General features: G+C 49.4%; 1 protein-coding gene across 8 annotated transcripts in view; it reads right to left on the bottom strand.

Moving 5' to 3' along the window:
* BRSK2 (BR serine/threonine kinase 2) overlaps positions 1-14790 on the bottom strand; it is a 427939-nt gene that overhangs the window by 137573 nt on the left and 275576 nt on the right. For all 8 annotated transcript variants that reach the window (XM_074954821.1, XM_074954822.1, XM_074954823.1 and 5 more), the window contains one exon: positions 7116-7201. In XM_074954821.1, the coding sequence (XP_074810922.1) occupies positions 7116-7201 (86 nt within the window). The remainder of the gene's footprint in view (positions 1-7115; positions 7202-14790) is intronic.

Genomic DNA, 14790 nt, shown 5'->3' with positions numbered 1-14790 from the left:
AATCTCCAAAGTCAAACTTTGCTGGGTCTATTGTGGGAACTTGAGTTTCACACTGGGGTTTTACAATCGACTCAGGCTCAAAGAGGTCTGCTATCTTTTGTCCTTGCTTCACAACAACATCACGACTCGTTTCATTAGCAATCAGTATAGTCACCCTTTCCTGGGCTTCAACGGGTAGAGTTATGACTCCACTGGGGACCAGCACTCCTTCAGGGAGCTCTCCTCCCATCGGCTGCTCTATCATTGCTAACGTCCGTTTACTGCCTTTCAGACAGGTACTCATGACAAGCACTTCTTGCTCCGTCCTTGCAGGCACTACTAAGGGGGTCATGCCCGCGTACTTCAGTGCCCCAAGCGGTAGCTCAGATGTCTCCCTTTTAGCGCTCTCAATTTTCCTATAGGCTTCAGCACAAAGCGTATGGATCATCAGGGTATTCAGGTACTGGTCCCCAGCCCGCCTTCTGCAGTAATCCGCGAGTACCTTGAAGAGACTGGAGTTGGTCCCTATCAGCACAGACATATCAGAGGTCCCTTTAGGGTCAGGGCATATTAGGGCAGCTGTGTCTACCTCTTCTCTTACCCCAGCAACCTCCTCTGGGAATTCCAGGTGCACTATGACATACCCTTGGTAGGGGTATTCATCCATGCTGAGGCCACACAGGCCAAGGCCAGTCAGTGGCTGTATAGGCAGGTGCCTAAGCATCTGCTGGTAGAATGACTGAAATATAATAGTCACTTGAGATCCAGTGTCAAGCACTGCTTTACACTCCACCCCTTCAATCCTCACCGTGACCTCTGCTCGAGGCCCTATCAGTCCTGCGGGGATCCCAGCTGGACAGTCTTTTCTGGGGGAATCTTCAAATCCTGCAGACCTGGGGGGTCCCCGTCCCCAGACCCTCTGGCAGCTACCGGATCTCTCCCAACTGATCCTCAGCTTTCCATACACTAAGGAGGGGTTTTCTTCATTACGGCACTTGGCAGCACTGTGTCCATCCTGACCACATTGGTAGCAGAAGAATTGACATTTCCCCCTTCGCCTGGGTTGGATGGTGGCTCTAAGTGCGGGCTTCTCAATTGCCACCGTTTGAGGCTTCTTATTCCTGGAAGTCTTAACTTGGTCAATGGTACTTTGCAGCTCAGCTATCCGTTCCGTCAGGACCTGCATTTGTTGGGCAAGTTCCTCTCTGGTGCTCACCATCAGTACACTGGCCGCTTGCAGTGGTGTTGTGCTGGCTGGATCCGATGTTTGGGCTTCCCAAAATTCACTGGCAGCCTGCCTTTCTTCCTCCTCTCTGACCTCTTTTATCAGCTGGGAGTAACTTGGGGGATGTTCCCGTCGTTCTCTTAGCTGGAGATGAAGTAGAATCGGGTTCTGATACTGAGTTCCTCTTACAATTTGAGCCAGTCTGGTCTGATCCATCTGCTCAGCAGTCACTGCTCCCCTCATGACAGCTCTCTGAAGCAGTCTCTCCAGTCTCTGTATGTAGGCTGAAGCCTTCTCGCCCTTTTGTTGTCGGGAATTAAGGAACTTACAGTAGCTGTCTTCAGGGTCCTCTACGCTCCCAAAGTTGTGTTCAAGGGCCTCTAGGCAGTCCTTCACACTGACCCCAGGGTCAGTGAGCTTCAGGGTGCGAATCACATCTAATGCTGGGCCGCCAAGGCTCTCTATGAGGCATCTTCGCTTTTCTGCATCTGGTACGGCCCACTCTTGCAGCATTTCAGTGGTATGCTCTAACCAGGGTTCAAACTCCTCCTCCCCAGCAAATAATCTTAACTTACGACAAGAGTTTGACGCAGCATGGGACAGCACAACCTTTTCCAATGTTTGCCCCAGAGCTTTTGTCCAATCATCAGCCAAGGCTGCAGCCTCTGAGCTAGAAGCTGCTGAGCCAGGGCCCAACAAACCTGACAAATTAGCCATTATACAACAGTAATTTCCTCAAAATATAAGCACAAACAAAAAAAATATAAATTGTTTTCCAATGTAGTGGATCACTCAACAGGTGCTTGCGAGGGGTACTGACCCAGGCATCCCGGACGAGCCCCCAAAAATGTAACCCTTCTGCCCATCAGAGTTGGCAGCAACAAGGGCCGGGTTCAATATCTAGGGGATCCATTCCAATAACACAATGCAAACCGGCTCGAGCCCCCACCCAGTGACCTGGGACAAATATATACCACCCCCGCTGGGCACCTCCAAGAGGCAATACTTCCCCTCTCGCAAGCACATAGTCTGAGTGTAGCAAAAAGCCTTTTAATAACAGAGAGAAACAATGTGGCATTATGTTGGGGAAACACCACCAACAGGATTCATAACACAACCCATGAGCAAAAAAACCACCCCAAGCAAATTGGGGCATGCCCCTTTCCCTCGGGTTCTAGAGTCCCAGCACCCAAACGTCTCTTGAGTCCAGCAATCCACAAATCACCCAAAGTCCAAAAAGTCCAGCCCCAGAGTTCAAAAGTTCATCTGCATAGTGTTACTCCCCAATCTGGCTAAAATGTGCCTGTGTGTGGGGAAAAGGGGCAAGGGGCACCTTACGTGTCCTGAAGCTGACTGCCCCACAGGGCTCTGCTCTGCTACGCTGTCTCACGAACGGCTCTGCTCCACCACAACCGGCTCCGCTCTGCACCGCTCGCCGTCTCACAAACAGCTCTGCTCAGCTCACCGTCTCACGAACACACCGCTGTCTCACGAACAGTTCTGCTCAGCTCGCCGTCTCACAAACACACCGCGGCACTCTAGATCTTCCGGCTCCCCACTACTTGACACAGTGCTTAGTGATTTCAGCTCATAGTAGTGGGGGCCTTAGTGCTGGTGCACCTTAAGGCCAAAGTGAATGCAGCATAGTACCTGTAGCAAGACTCTTAATAGACCCAAAATTAGCTCTGACATTCCACAGTGGAGAGAGACAGAGGTGCAATTGGTGCTTCAGGCCCTCACAAAGGGGCCCACACCACCAGGTACTAATACCCGTCTCAAGTCTCTCTCAATTCACACAGTTTTGGAACCCATGACCCTTGCCTAGCGAGTGCTACTTAGTTGATGGTGAGTCCCTCCATCATAGCAAAAGGCCAAGTACAGTTCCAAGCACAGTTCCCATAATCAGGGTAATAACAATTTATTCTTACTGCCCCAATAACAGAGACACTGGGGATCCCACAGCAGCCGAAGTGACCATTTGGGCAGCTATGGCCTCAGTCTAGGCGGCGTGGGTGTGCCTATGCAAATGAGATCAGCCCCTGAAGTTTTTTTTTTCCACAACTTGCCACACCTCACCACCAGATGTCAGGGTGGAGCTCATCCTGACACTGCTTACATCTTCATGAGCCTTGGGTACTGGGATGGGATTGTCTTGATGCCAATGGTACCGAGGACACCGAGCATGCCAGAGATCATTTACGGCTAGCTCGGGGCTTACTGTGGGGACTTCTGAGAGGGCTCAGCAGCTGGTTTCTTCAACCCACAGACTTTGGATGTTGAGGCCTGTGGGGAAGACTCACGTCTGCCAGGCAGCTCTTGGTGCAGGTCTGGAAAGGGTCAGAGGCAGTGATGAGCTGCCAAAATCTTAACAACCAGTTCCCTATAAAAAGTTCTGATTTAAGGGATGTGCCAAGAGGTGGAGGTGGTGGGGGTGTAGTGGCAGGGAAGAGATTGCACAGAGGCAAAAGGGGCTCGTTGCAGGGGATGCAGTGGCAGGGAGGGAGTGGCACAAGGGATAAGTGGGCAGGAGGGGGTTGTTGCAAGGGGCTGGCAGACGGGGGTGTGTATGTGCCTGGGGTTGTTGCAGTGGGGTGAAGGTGGCAGGGAGGGGTTTGCACAAGGGAGGAGTGGGCAGGAGGGAGATGGAAGGTGGGGGGGGTCCCGAGGTTGATGCAGGGGTGAAGGTGACCGTGGCTTGCAGGGGGGGTTGCCGGGTAGAGGTTGCCCAGAGGCAAAAGTGGCAGGACAGGGTGGGTTTTGTTGGGGCCGGGGGGTGCACAGGGGAGAAGGTAGCTGGTCGGTGGGTGTTGGAGGGGGTGGCACTGGCTGGGGGAGAGGTGCTCGGGTTGCTCCCACATACACCATTCCCCAGACCAGGCACTGGACCTGCCCACCCCGCGGCGCTCTGTGGGCCCGTGGGGCTCCCTGCGGCCCAGCTAAGTACCTTGCAGGCGGAGCAGACACCCAGCGGTGCCGGGAAGAAGGCACAGCTGCTAGGGCTAGACCCTCCCCTTCCCCGCTCCGCCGCCAGCTGCTCCCCTGGGGGGAGGAACTGGCCGCACCGTGGGCAGCCCCTCTGGAGCCGGGGAGCAGCAGCAGCCTTGTGCTCCGCTGTTTAAAAAAATTTGGGGAGGCACCGCTTTTTGGTTCCCCCAACCACTTGGCGCCCTAGGCAGCCGCCTAGTGCGCCTAGTGGTTGCACCGGCCCTGCCCGACAGACCCCCCCGGAACTCCCATGCCTACCCCCCCCTTTCCCTGACCGCATCCCCAGAACCTCCACCCCCTCCCTGCCCCTTATCCAACCCCTCCTCCCAGCCCCGGCCGCTCAGGGCAGCATGTATGGATGCCATGTGGCCCGCTGGAGCTCGCAGCCCCACCCCCTTACCATGCGGCTCAATGCAGCAGGAGCTGCAGAGCTGCCCAGAAGCGGTCCAGAGCGCTGGCGCCGGCGGTGCAGCACGCTGAGGCTCTGCAAGAGGGGGGAAGGTGGGGGAGGGGCCAGGGGAGCCTCCCCGGCTGGGAGCTCAGGGAGCCGTAACGATTTTTAACAACCGGTTCTAAAACCGGTTCAAAATTTAACAACCGGTTCATGCGAACCGGTGCGAACCGGCTCCAGTTCACCACTGGTCGGAGGGCTGCCTCCATGAAGATGATCTTCTGTCTCAACTCCCTGTCCTTACGAGACCAGGGCCTGAGCTGCTGGCAGAGACCACACTTTTGTGGAATGTGGCCTTCCCTGAGGCAGCGAATGCACCGGAAGCGCTTGTCTGTGACATGGATCGCCTCTTTGCAGGAGAGGCGCTTCTTGAAGCCCAGTGAACTGGGCATATCATGTTGGGGGAAGGGTCCCCAATGAGAAAAAGTGGCAAAAAATAAAGTCTCTTTTTTAAAATTATTTTTTCAGGGAAAAAAATGGGAAAGAAGAAGAAAACTACAATTACAACTATGTACTAGGAGACTAACTGGCTATAGAAACGTAAAGCGAGAGTAATGGTTGTCACGGACTGCGAATAGCTCCGTCTCTATCCGGGGCAGTTGAGAAGGAACTGAGGAGGGTTAGCCTGCACTCGCTGGCTAGCCTTGGGGCAGGGCATGAGGAGAGACAGCGGATGTGCTGGCCTAACAGACACAGCTACGGAAGTTCTCTGATCAGCAGTGTAGGGACGCAAGCACACTACAGTGGAGCACCCACAGGGACACTACTCGAAGTAGAGCAGTAGAGCATAAATTCCTCACTCTAACCATTAAACAGCACCATCCTCCATGCAGTAAAATAATCCCATTGTCCAGGACTGGGTAAAAACGCAACCTACTTCAGCAGATATCTGCACACATGTGCAGAGACCATTTGTTCAAGGCATCTTTATCTAAGAGAAAAGAGATGCACAATGACTGTCAATGCGGCAAAAATAATGATATTTTAATCCGAACTCCACCCTGCACTATTCAGTTTGGTCTTTGTTTTCCAGGCATTTGTACATTGTATCAATCACCCAAATGCACACAGCCCGTCAATGGACATGTTGGAGATATAAGAAAAAAGGGCTCACACATGAAAAAGACTCCTTTTCACTCAGCCAATAGGAAGCCTGAGGTCTGATCCCACCTACCTCACTGAAATAAACTAGGAGTCTTCCCATTGACTTCAACAGGAGCAAGATTGGGTCCCTGCCTATTACCAGTGTCTCTTTTTCCTCAATTAAATCAGAATGCATTGGCTATAGAAATTTTATTCCTGTCTGTCAGCCCACACTCCCTTTACCACCCCTCCCTTGCAAAGAAGGCTGGCTTGCCACGACACTTGGGGCTACATCCTCAGCTGGTGCAAACTGGACTTCAGTGGAGTCATGCCCACTTATACCAGCTAAGGATCTGGCCCACAGCATGTAGCTGAAGATACATGGGAGCCAGCTCCACCCAGCACCTGTGACAAGCCATCTGGTGGCCATTGTTCACCACCCTGGGCAGGCTCTGTTCCAGAGAAGGCTTCGGAATCCAAAAGAAATTACTGCCAGCTCTATTAAACTAACCCTTGAATGCCGAGGCCTCACTTCTTGGAATAGGAATTCATTGCTCCAGTAACAAGCTTGGTCGTATGGTCGATATGGGATTATTACATCCATTCAACACACATTCCTTGGTTCAGTGATTACACCCTTATACTGCTGTGACATTAAGGGGGGTCACTGCTGGAACGTGATTTTCAAAAATAGTTTTAAACACTCTCCCCTTGCTTGCAATACCCTGTTAAAAACCTGGAAATCACATTTAACTACCTTCTGGATTTGCCCTTTTCCATTTGGAAAACATTGATTTTTTTTTCAGTTGAGCCAAGATTAATGTGTCTTGTTTGTTTGACAACAATTTCAAACTATCTGGTACCTTGTCAAGCTAAAATAATTCTGTCTGTGGACCAATATCACTGATGGGTGTAGACATGTAGGCCCTACAAAAACAATAGCTATTATTGTTTGGACACTTTAAAAATTAATTTTCTTGGTGAAAGTGTTGAGGGTTTAATTTAAAATATTTAGAATCTGGAGGATTTTATTCACCAGATTATAACAGTTTTGAGGCGGGTCAAATTTGGAGTCTACAAACCTGGATTTTGTCCCTCTATATCAGCTAAATATTATAGAAAAAGGCTTGTTTGTAATTTAAATTTTTTTTTAAGACAGGAAAGGGGGAAAAACAGAAGAAAAGGGGGAATAAGGAAACCAAGTCAATGAAAACCATTCCTTTCTCAGTCAAGTGCTGATAGCAGGCACCATACGGGCAGCAAAGTTTAGAGTGACCTCAAATCCTATTCCAGTCTCTTTGCACTGTTATGCTGTCTCCAAACATTTCTCCCCGCAAAATCCTTCCCTTCCATTTCCCTTCTTACTCCCTGGCAAAAGCCAATAATACCTACAAATATTTTTTATTTTCATAAACGTCATGCAGCTTTAAAACATGGGGGTGTTCTATCAACTTCAGGATGGCTATTTCCCGCTCCACCTGGAAGAGAAAAGAGAAACAGAAGCGAAGGTTAGAAGACATGTCTTAGGTTACATTAGAAATCATAACACACATTGTCCCCTCTTACCCATTTCCCACCCCTTCTGACCCTCCCTTTCATGCACCAACGAGCAAACAAGCAGAAACTATAATAATAGTACTTAGCATTTATACTGCATTTCAGAAAACATGAATTCATCCTCACCATCCCCTCCCCTATAAAAGTTGGTAAATAATACTATCCCTATTTCGCTCATCGGGAAACTGAGGCAGAGGACTAAATGGCATGTCCAATCCGACACAGGTAGGCACTTGCAGAACCTGGCACAGAATGCAGGCGGTTCCTGGCTCACAGTCCTATGCTCATTCCATGACTCTCAGATGACTGAACGTCTAACCCACGATCTCAACTACAGCTGACTTCAGTGGGCCTTGGATGGGCCCATTGTGCTAGGCATTGTACATACACATAGTAGGAGAGAGTCAGGGCCCACAGAGATTACAGTCTAAACAGAGAAGACGGGCAAACAGTGGGAGAAAGGAAGTACTATCATTTTGCAGCAGGTGAGGTGAGACACAGAAAGGGCAAAGGATTTGCCCAGTGTTACACAAGAAGTCTATGGCAGACCCAGGAACTGACCACAGATTTCTGGAGACCCAGTCCAGTGTCTTAATCACAAGACCATCCTTTCTCTCAATCCTCGACCCATCCAAAACATGGCTACTCGGAGGACTTGTCTTCAATGCAGAGTTAACTGTAGTTATAAATTGAGTGTGGCCCCCAACTTGAGTCCTGACCATACACACAAACCTCAACTCAAATGTGATGGTGCTTTTAAATCGAGTTGGTTGGCCCCCTGGGAGTACAAGCTGCAGCTCAAGTCAGCATAACTCGTCAAGACCCTGTGATGCTAATACAATCACTCTGTGTTGCTCGAGAGTTATATTGCAGCGTGACCGCTCTCACTCCAGATCGGCTGACTGAAGAGGAGTTAATGAACCCACAGTCAGGGGTGAAAGTGGGCCAGTACGGCGTACCGGTAAGAACCTGCACCGGCCCGTATGCAGCCCACGGTAAAGCACTGCTGAACAGCACTTTAATGTCCCTGCCCCTTTTGCCTCCCCCGTTGTTAGCCCTTCTGGTAGGGTCCATATAGGTAGGGTTGCCGAGGGGGTGGGGGGAAGGGACAGCACCGTTAAACGCTGCCGCGGCAAAGGACCAGGCAGCGCTTTACCGTCCCTACCCCTTTTGCTCCCCCCCCCGGCCGCCGACGGGCGAGGGAGGGGGTGGAAGGGAGCAGCTGCCCCGAGGCCGGAGATTTAAAAGGGCCCGGGGCTCCAGACGCTGCTGCCATGGGCCCTTTAAATCGCTACTGGAGCCCTGGTCGGCTTGGGCCAGGTGGCCTGGAAGGGCTGGCTGGGGGATGCTGACCTCCCCAGCCCCGGCCCTTCCGCCCGAGGCCCCGCCCCTTCCGGGGACTGGAGCCAGCCCCGACCCCATACCGGTAAGTGTCCGGAGTTACTTTCACCCCTGCCCACAGTGAGTGTTTGTGGTGAGGGTAGCTAACTCTAGTTAACTCTGCTGTGAAGAGATAGCCTAAGGCAGGCAGTGTACAGGCAAAACCAGGCAATATGTATATGTAGGTGCAAGACCAGTTTTCAAAAGTCCACCAGGGCAGGATTAGCCAACCATCCAAAAGAAGGATGGACTCTAGCTAGACTTCCCCCCCCCCCCCCCCAAAATACTGTAACTGGTTGCCCTGCAGCCATCATCTTCACAATCAAAACACACTGCAATGCTGTGCCAGAGCATCAAACTCCTAGTAACCTGACAATCCCCCAGGAACTTCTTCCCACACAGCTTTATTTCTTAGTGTCCCTTAACTTGCTGAGTATGTTCTTCCACCAACCATTAAGCATAGAAGTTCTCCTCCTGACAGACAGGTAGAGCTTTCTGCATGGCACTTTGGGAACTGTAGTTCTCAAGCCTTAGTGAGGAGGTCATGTCTCCCAGACAGAAACCAGTGAAACTCTCAGCCTCTCTCACATTGGAAGAAAAGGTACATGTGTCTCTGGGATAGTCCCTTTCTGATTCTTTCAAGGTGTTTATTCTTCTCTGCAGAATCAGAAGCCACTTGATAGATCCACTTCCACACCTGTGATCTCAGGAAATATCTATTTCATAGCTGGGGTGCGGGGAGATATATTAGCAGGCTGCAGTGGAATCAATGACATTCCGAGAGAGAGAGACACACACACACATTGTTTGTGTGTAAGTATACGTGTGGTACTGCAATTCTCATAGAACTCTCCTATGAACCAAGCTTCAGTGACACACATTGCTTGGTGGTGATAACTCCTAGACATCATCTTCCCATCACCACCACTAAGCAGGAAGCAATCCATGAAAACAGAAATCTGCAGTATGCAGTTTTATCCTACAGCAATTTCACAAAAATGCAGCTATTGTACTGCTGTGAAGAAGCCGGTTCACTGACCCCTTCCACAAAGACCCAATGTCTTTCATTTCACAAGATACCTGTTGGTATTTAGAGGGGTCTCATCAAGTGCTTGGCCTGACAAGGTTGCATTTAAGGAAAAAATACCCCCTAAAACTCATTCATATTTAGGAAGATTTCTCTGAAATCAATTCCCCCTTCTGTCCTCAAGTCAGCACCTCGGAGAAAGGAGCTGCCCAAATACGGCGTGGCTTGCCACAGTGATAGTGACTTACCGCTACTGGAATACAAAATCCTACTAATGCTCCATGGCAGGTCAACCTATCTGCATTCATTCCACCCACTCTCCAAGGTCAGATCAGACCAGGGAGGCAGGGTGGGATGCCACAGTCAGTAACAAAATTGCCAGCCCTTCTGATGACTGCCTGATGAACCTGAACACGTACCCACCTGTCCATGGCAGAGTCCATCACTAACGTCACAATTTATTCCCCATTCTGTGTTTTAGCTGGGGAGGTGGGCAGGAGGCGAAAGGGATTTTCTCCTCATGGATGCTCTTGAATCACGATGCTATATGAATAGTAATAGCTCTAGCTAATAATACTGCAAACATGTGTCCTGCTTCTGCTAGCACTGGGGGGGACGCCACTGCTGTAAAATACATCCACAGAGCAGCGGGGCTCTTCCATGGGGCATTATTGTGTCCTCTTGCCTCCACAGTGCAAACATCCCCTTGCACTTTGACACACAGATGGCTCAGAATGAGGGTCTGGCACACCCTCAGGTGAGGAGATAAATGGAGCGAACAGAGGTTGGAGGCATGCAGAGGACATGCACCTGACTGGTCAGAGGGCACACTCCACTGGGCAGAAGAAAAAAGTACTACAACCTGATGGACCGTTAATAGGAGGGGAAGGCAAGATCAAAGATTCAGACACCTCAAACATTCACAGCAAATGAGATGAGAAAATAACTGTACCGTCGGCTCACAAGATCATGTGGAGCATCCCCAGAGCTTGGCACTGGGCACCTTGGCACTGGGCACTCACCTAACTTTTCTTTGCAATTCTATAGCTCCAATGCCAGCACTGTGCATACACATACCTGCACAAAAGCACAATGACCTTTCCGTACATACATTTCTCAGGGCTGAGTTCCCAACACTAGGCATAAAAAAAGCCCCCCAATTTCTCGGCACATTCCCAGAGCTCAGTCACTGGCATTCAACACACCAGCTCTCCAGAGCCGAGAGACTGACACCACACCAACCACAAAGGTTACCAGGGGGTGGAAGGAGCGACAAGGCATTTCATGAGAAGTGTGATCACCGCACTGGCTATGGAACTGAACAGCTGGCCTTATCTTTCTTTACAGTCCTCCCTTTAGGGGCTCCCGTGACCGTGAAGGATGATACACCTTGCAGTTGACAAGCCCTGTGTTATCTAATCACAGGGGAGATTCACTGCTTTGGAAAAAACCCTGTTGTGGCAGCTCTGGCCACACATCCAGCATGAATGAGTGATGGATTGCAGCACTCACCTAAGGTACTGTTTGGTTACTATTCCAAAAGTGTGAGCAGACGGGGGCATGAAGAGGCAGAGATTTATGACCATATCACTTGGAGGAAAGAATTCAGTTATATTACTAGCTGGTCTTCTTGAAACAGGCGAAAATAAGACATTAAAGAAACTATTCACTTGCTACTCCACCGTTTTATGCTCGGCTTTAACCTGGCTTGTGCCACCTTCAGCAGTTTTGGTGCAGGCCTAAGGAGCGTTCCATGTTTATTTTTGCAGGAAAATGCATAACAACCTTCTGGTATCTGAATTCTGAGGGGGGAATTTGGGTTTATCTACATTCGGACTCCAAATCTGTGGCGAACGCCAGGCTCGATACACTACACAGTATTTCAACACAATGAATGACGATCTGGTGCAGGATCACACTGCTGCCTCAGCAGTCCATTTCTGCAAGGCAGCAGTGCCCACTGGTTAGAGCAGGGGGGCTGGGAATTAATACTTTCAGGCTCCATTCCAGAGTTTGCCACCAACTTGGTTTGTGAGGGTAGGCAAGTCACAAGATCTCTCTGTCCCTTACCTTCTCCATCTGCAAAATGGGGACAATAAAACTTACCTGCCTTTGCAGAGCACTTTGCAATCATCTGATGAAAGATGTTTTATGAGTGCAAAATATTATATTTTTATTATTGTCTATGTCAGGACCCTATGTAATGGAAGTAGGCTCTGAAGGCTGTGTGTGCTAGGAAGCTAGAGAGAATGACACAATCTCTGTCCAGCAGCCTAAATATAGCTTACCCTTGGAACTGTTTCAGCAGAGTCCTACCCCTCCTCCACTCCAAGGCACCACAGAGCTGCCATGTACCATATTCAATTCTCAACTTACCACTGCAGTAATGAGCGGCTCCCCCAGACCCCACTCTCCCACTCCCACAATGATTGATGTGGGTGAGACATAGCATGTAGCTCTGAATAGTGGTTCTATTGATGCATGGATTAGAAGGGACTAGTAGCAATCCACATAGTTAGCAAACAAGAGCAATAAAGCAAAACAGAACTGGCCTTAAATAGGGCACAACTTTACCTTCTTCTCCTAACCTTTGCCAGCTACTGGCATCACTTTTGCACATCACTGCTCTAGCAAAACTCATGTATCACTGCCCAGCTCTGAGCCGGCAAGGACAGGGCAAGGAAGAGCCCTGTCGGGGGGAGGGTCTGCTTTAATGTGGATGCAATTACCAGAGAGCAGGCCAAGCCTAGAATAGTCTGTCCCGAGAGGCTTAGGGAGTCTGTAGTAAATGAAGAACACAAATAACCACACAAACAGTGGGTTCCATGAGAGGCTCCCAGACACAACCTGAGTGCTCTCACCTTGCAGAGGACTATGCCTGTGCAGCACCCCAAATCCTCCAAGCTGGGGAGAGGGGTTACAAAAGTCTGTGCAAGGCCAATAGAGCCTCATTGCTGACTTGTGACCTTGCAGGTGTTAATGACTGGTTTTTAAGATCTATGCAGGAAGCTGATTAGCTGTCAGGATGCTCCAGTAACTCGGCTAATAATGGAGACCAGCACGAGGGCCGTGTAACCCTTAGCAGGAGTAATGTAAAACCTTCACTTGCCCCCCTCCATCTCTGCTTCACCCCCCAGAGGGGCTCACATCCCTCTGGGTTTAAGCCCATCTCATCTGACTAGTTCTTGGTGATGAGAGGCACTGCCCTCTCTCATCTCTTGACTCACAGGACACTGTGCGCGAATGTAGCTATTAGGCCGGGACAGGAGCCAGCAGGAACCAGGGGTGGGATCTGTCCAAACAGTACAGAAGAATTGCTTTTCATTCACATTCATCTGCCCGGTATTTGTGATTGTACCACCTGCCCGGAAAGTGGAGCTGCATGCGTTTGTTGAATGGGCTGGATGATTGTCTAGTGTTACGAGATGGTAGCTTCTCTGCAAGCTCTTCTGAAACGCTACACGGTCACCTTTAGCGGCTATACTTCCCTGTGAATTGCAGCTGACAGCCCTTCACTTAGAATGCTGGGGAAGGGGGGAAGGCAATTCTCCTCTCTTACAGTAGAAGTGCACCAAATCATGCCACAAAAGTGAGCCCCTATTCTTTTCTCCACTGATACCAGTGGGTCCTATATCATGTAAAATGCAGACCTGAGACAGCAGCAAGAGAGAGAGAGAGGGAATAAAGCCATGGTAGGATGGTAGGCTACAGGTTGCCCTACTTCCCTTAACCATCGTTAACTTGGGGTGTTTGGAGTTTTGCCTGAAATTTCTTTTGTGTTGACCCTGCTTTACTTTAAAGGCAATTAAACAGTTATCAGTGCCCCGCATTGCCCCTGAGTAACTGGTGATGGATACAAGCCAGGATGATCAAATCCAGATCTGAACTTCCCCAGAGTTCGGGAATGTTCAGCTGTGTGGTGAACTTCAAAGGATTAAGAATTTTGGTTCAGCATCCAAGCATTTTGGATGCTGACCTGAAGCTCTTTGGGCTAGAAATCTTGCAGTAACAAGGGGCCAGATCCTCCACTACCTTGCACCTGTTGGTGTTATTGACACCTGTGCAATGAGAGCACAGAATGGGTGTAAAATGCTGTCAAATCAAAGTGGTGGGGTTTTACACCCCCTTTGCAGAGGTGTCAATGATTTCATGTGGTACCAGGCATGGTTCCAAGCCTTCTAGAAAGCCCTCATCCTGGGCACACTGGAAAGAACACGAGAACAGCCACCCTCCTGGCATGTTGTTATTTCTGCTTCCATCCCAAGTAGAAATAAGCATGGTTTGGGACTGAGGAGAGTTTGTGAAAATAGACTACACTCAAGACTAGGACAAAATGATGGGCCTAGTAAAGGCTAATCTAGTGCTCCTGTTTCCCACAATACAAGGATAAACTACAGGACACTAAAAATTAAAAGAAGAAACACACTTAACATGGAAAAAAGTGAGTGTTTTTATACAACACGTAGTTGGCCTGTGGGACTCACTGCTGCAGGATATTATTGAGACAAATCATGCTGAGCAGTATCATACTACACAAACAGTCCCAAGGATTTCAATGGGAGCACTTGAGCAATAAGGTACTACTCAAAGGGAGCAGAGGTGGCAGAATCTGGCCTTAAATGATTAAACATTTACACGCCTTACCCCGAAGGCCTGACTTGGCCTGGGCTATCACCCATGCAAACTCCTAGCAACTTAACGGGAGTTTGCCTGAATAAGGACTATGTAGAAACTGATTAAAGATCTCAGGATCTAGCTCATTTATGAAGATTAATTCACGCAGTTACATATTAGCAACTAACCTCATGCTTCAGTGTATATAGGGCCAGATCCAAAGGTAACTGTGGTCAATGGAAACACTTCCATTAACTGTAATGGGTTTTGGATCAGACCCATAATGACCATTAGCTGATGTCTAAAAGAAATCTACTTGCCCCCGTTATACAGTTTTGCACAGCCAGGAGGAGACTAACTGGGGTTTCATGCTTTCCTCGAAGCACCTGAAGTTTAAAACCGATTCTGTAAACAACAAGATAATTAAGTAAAAATAAAAATTGGCACTGGCAATCCCTAAAAGAAAGTGCTGGACAGAAGTATGTGAAA

Source organism: Natator depressus, chromosome 6 (genome assembly GCF_965152275.1).
Source record: "Natator depressus isolate rNatDep1 chromosome 6, rNatDep2.hap1, whole genome shotgun sequence".
NCBI lineage: Eukaryota > Metazoa > Chordata > Testudines > Cheloniidae > Natator > Natator depressus.
This window is presented reverse-complemented; position numbering and strand designations above follow the sequence as displayed.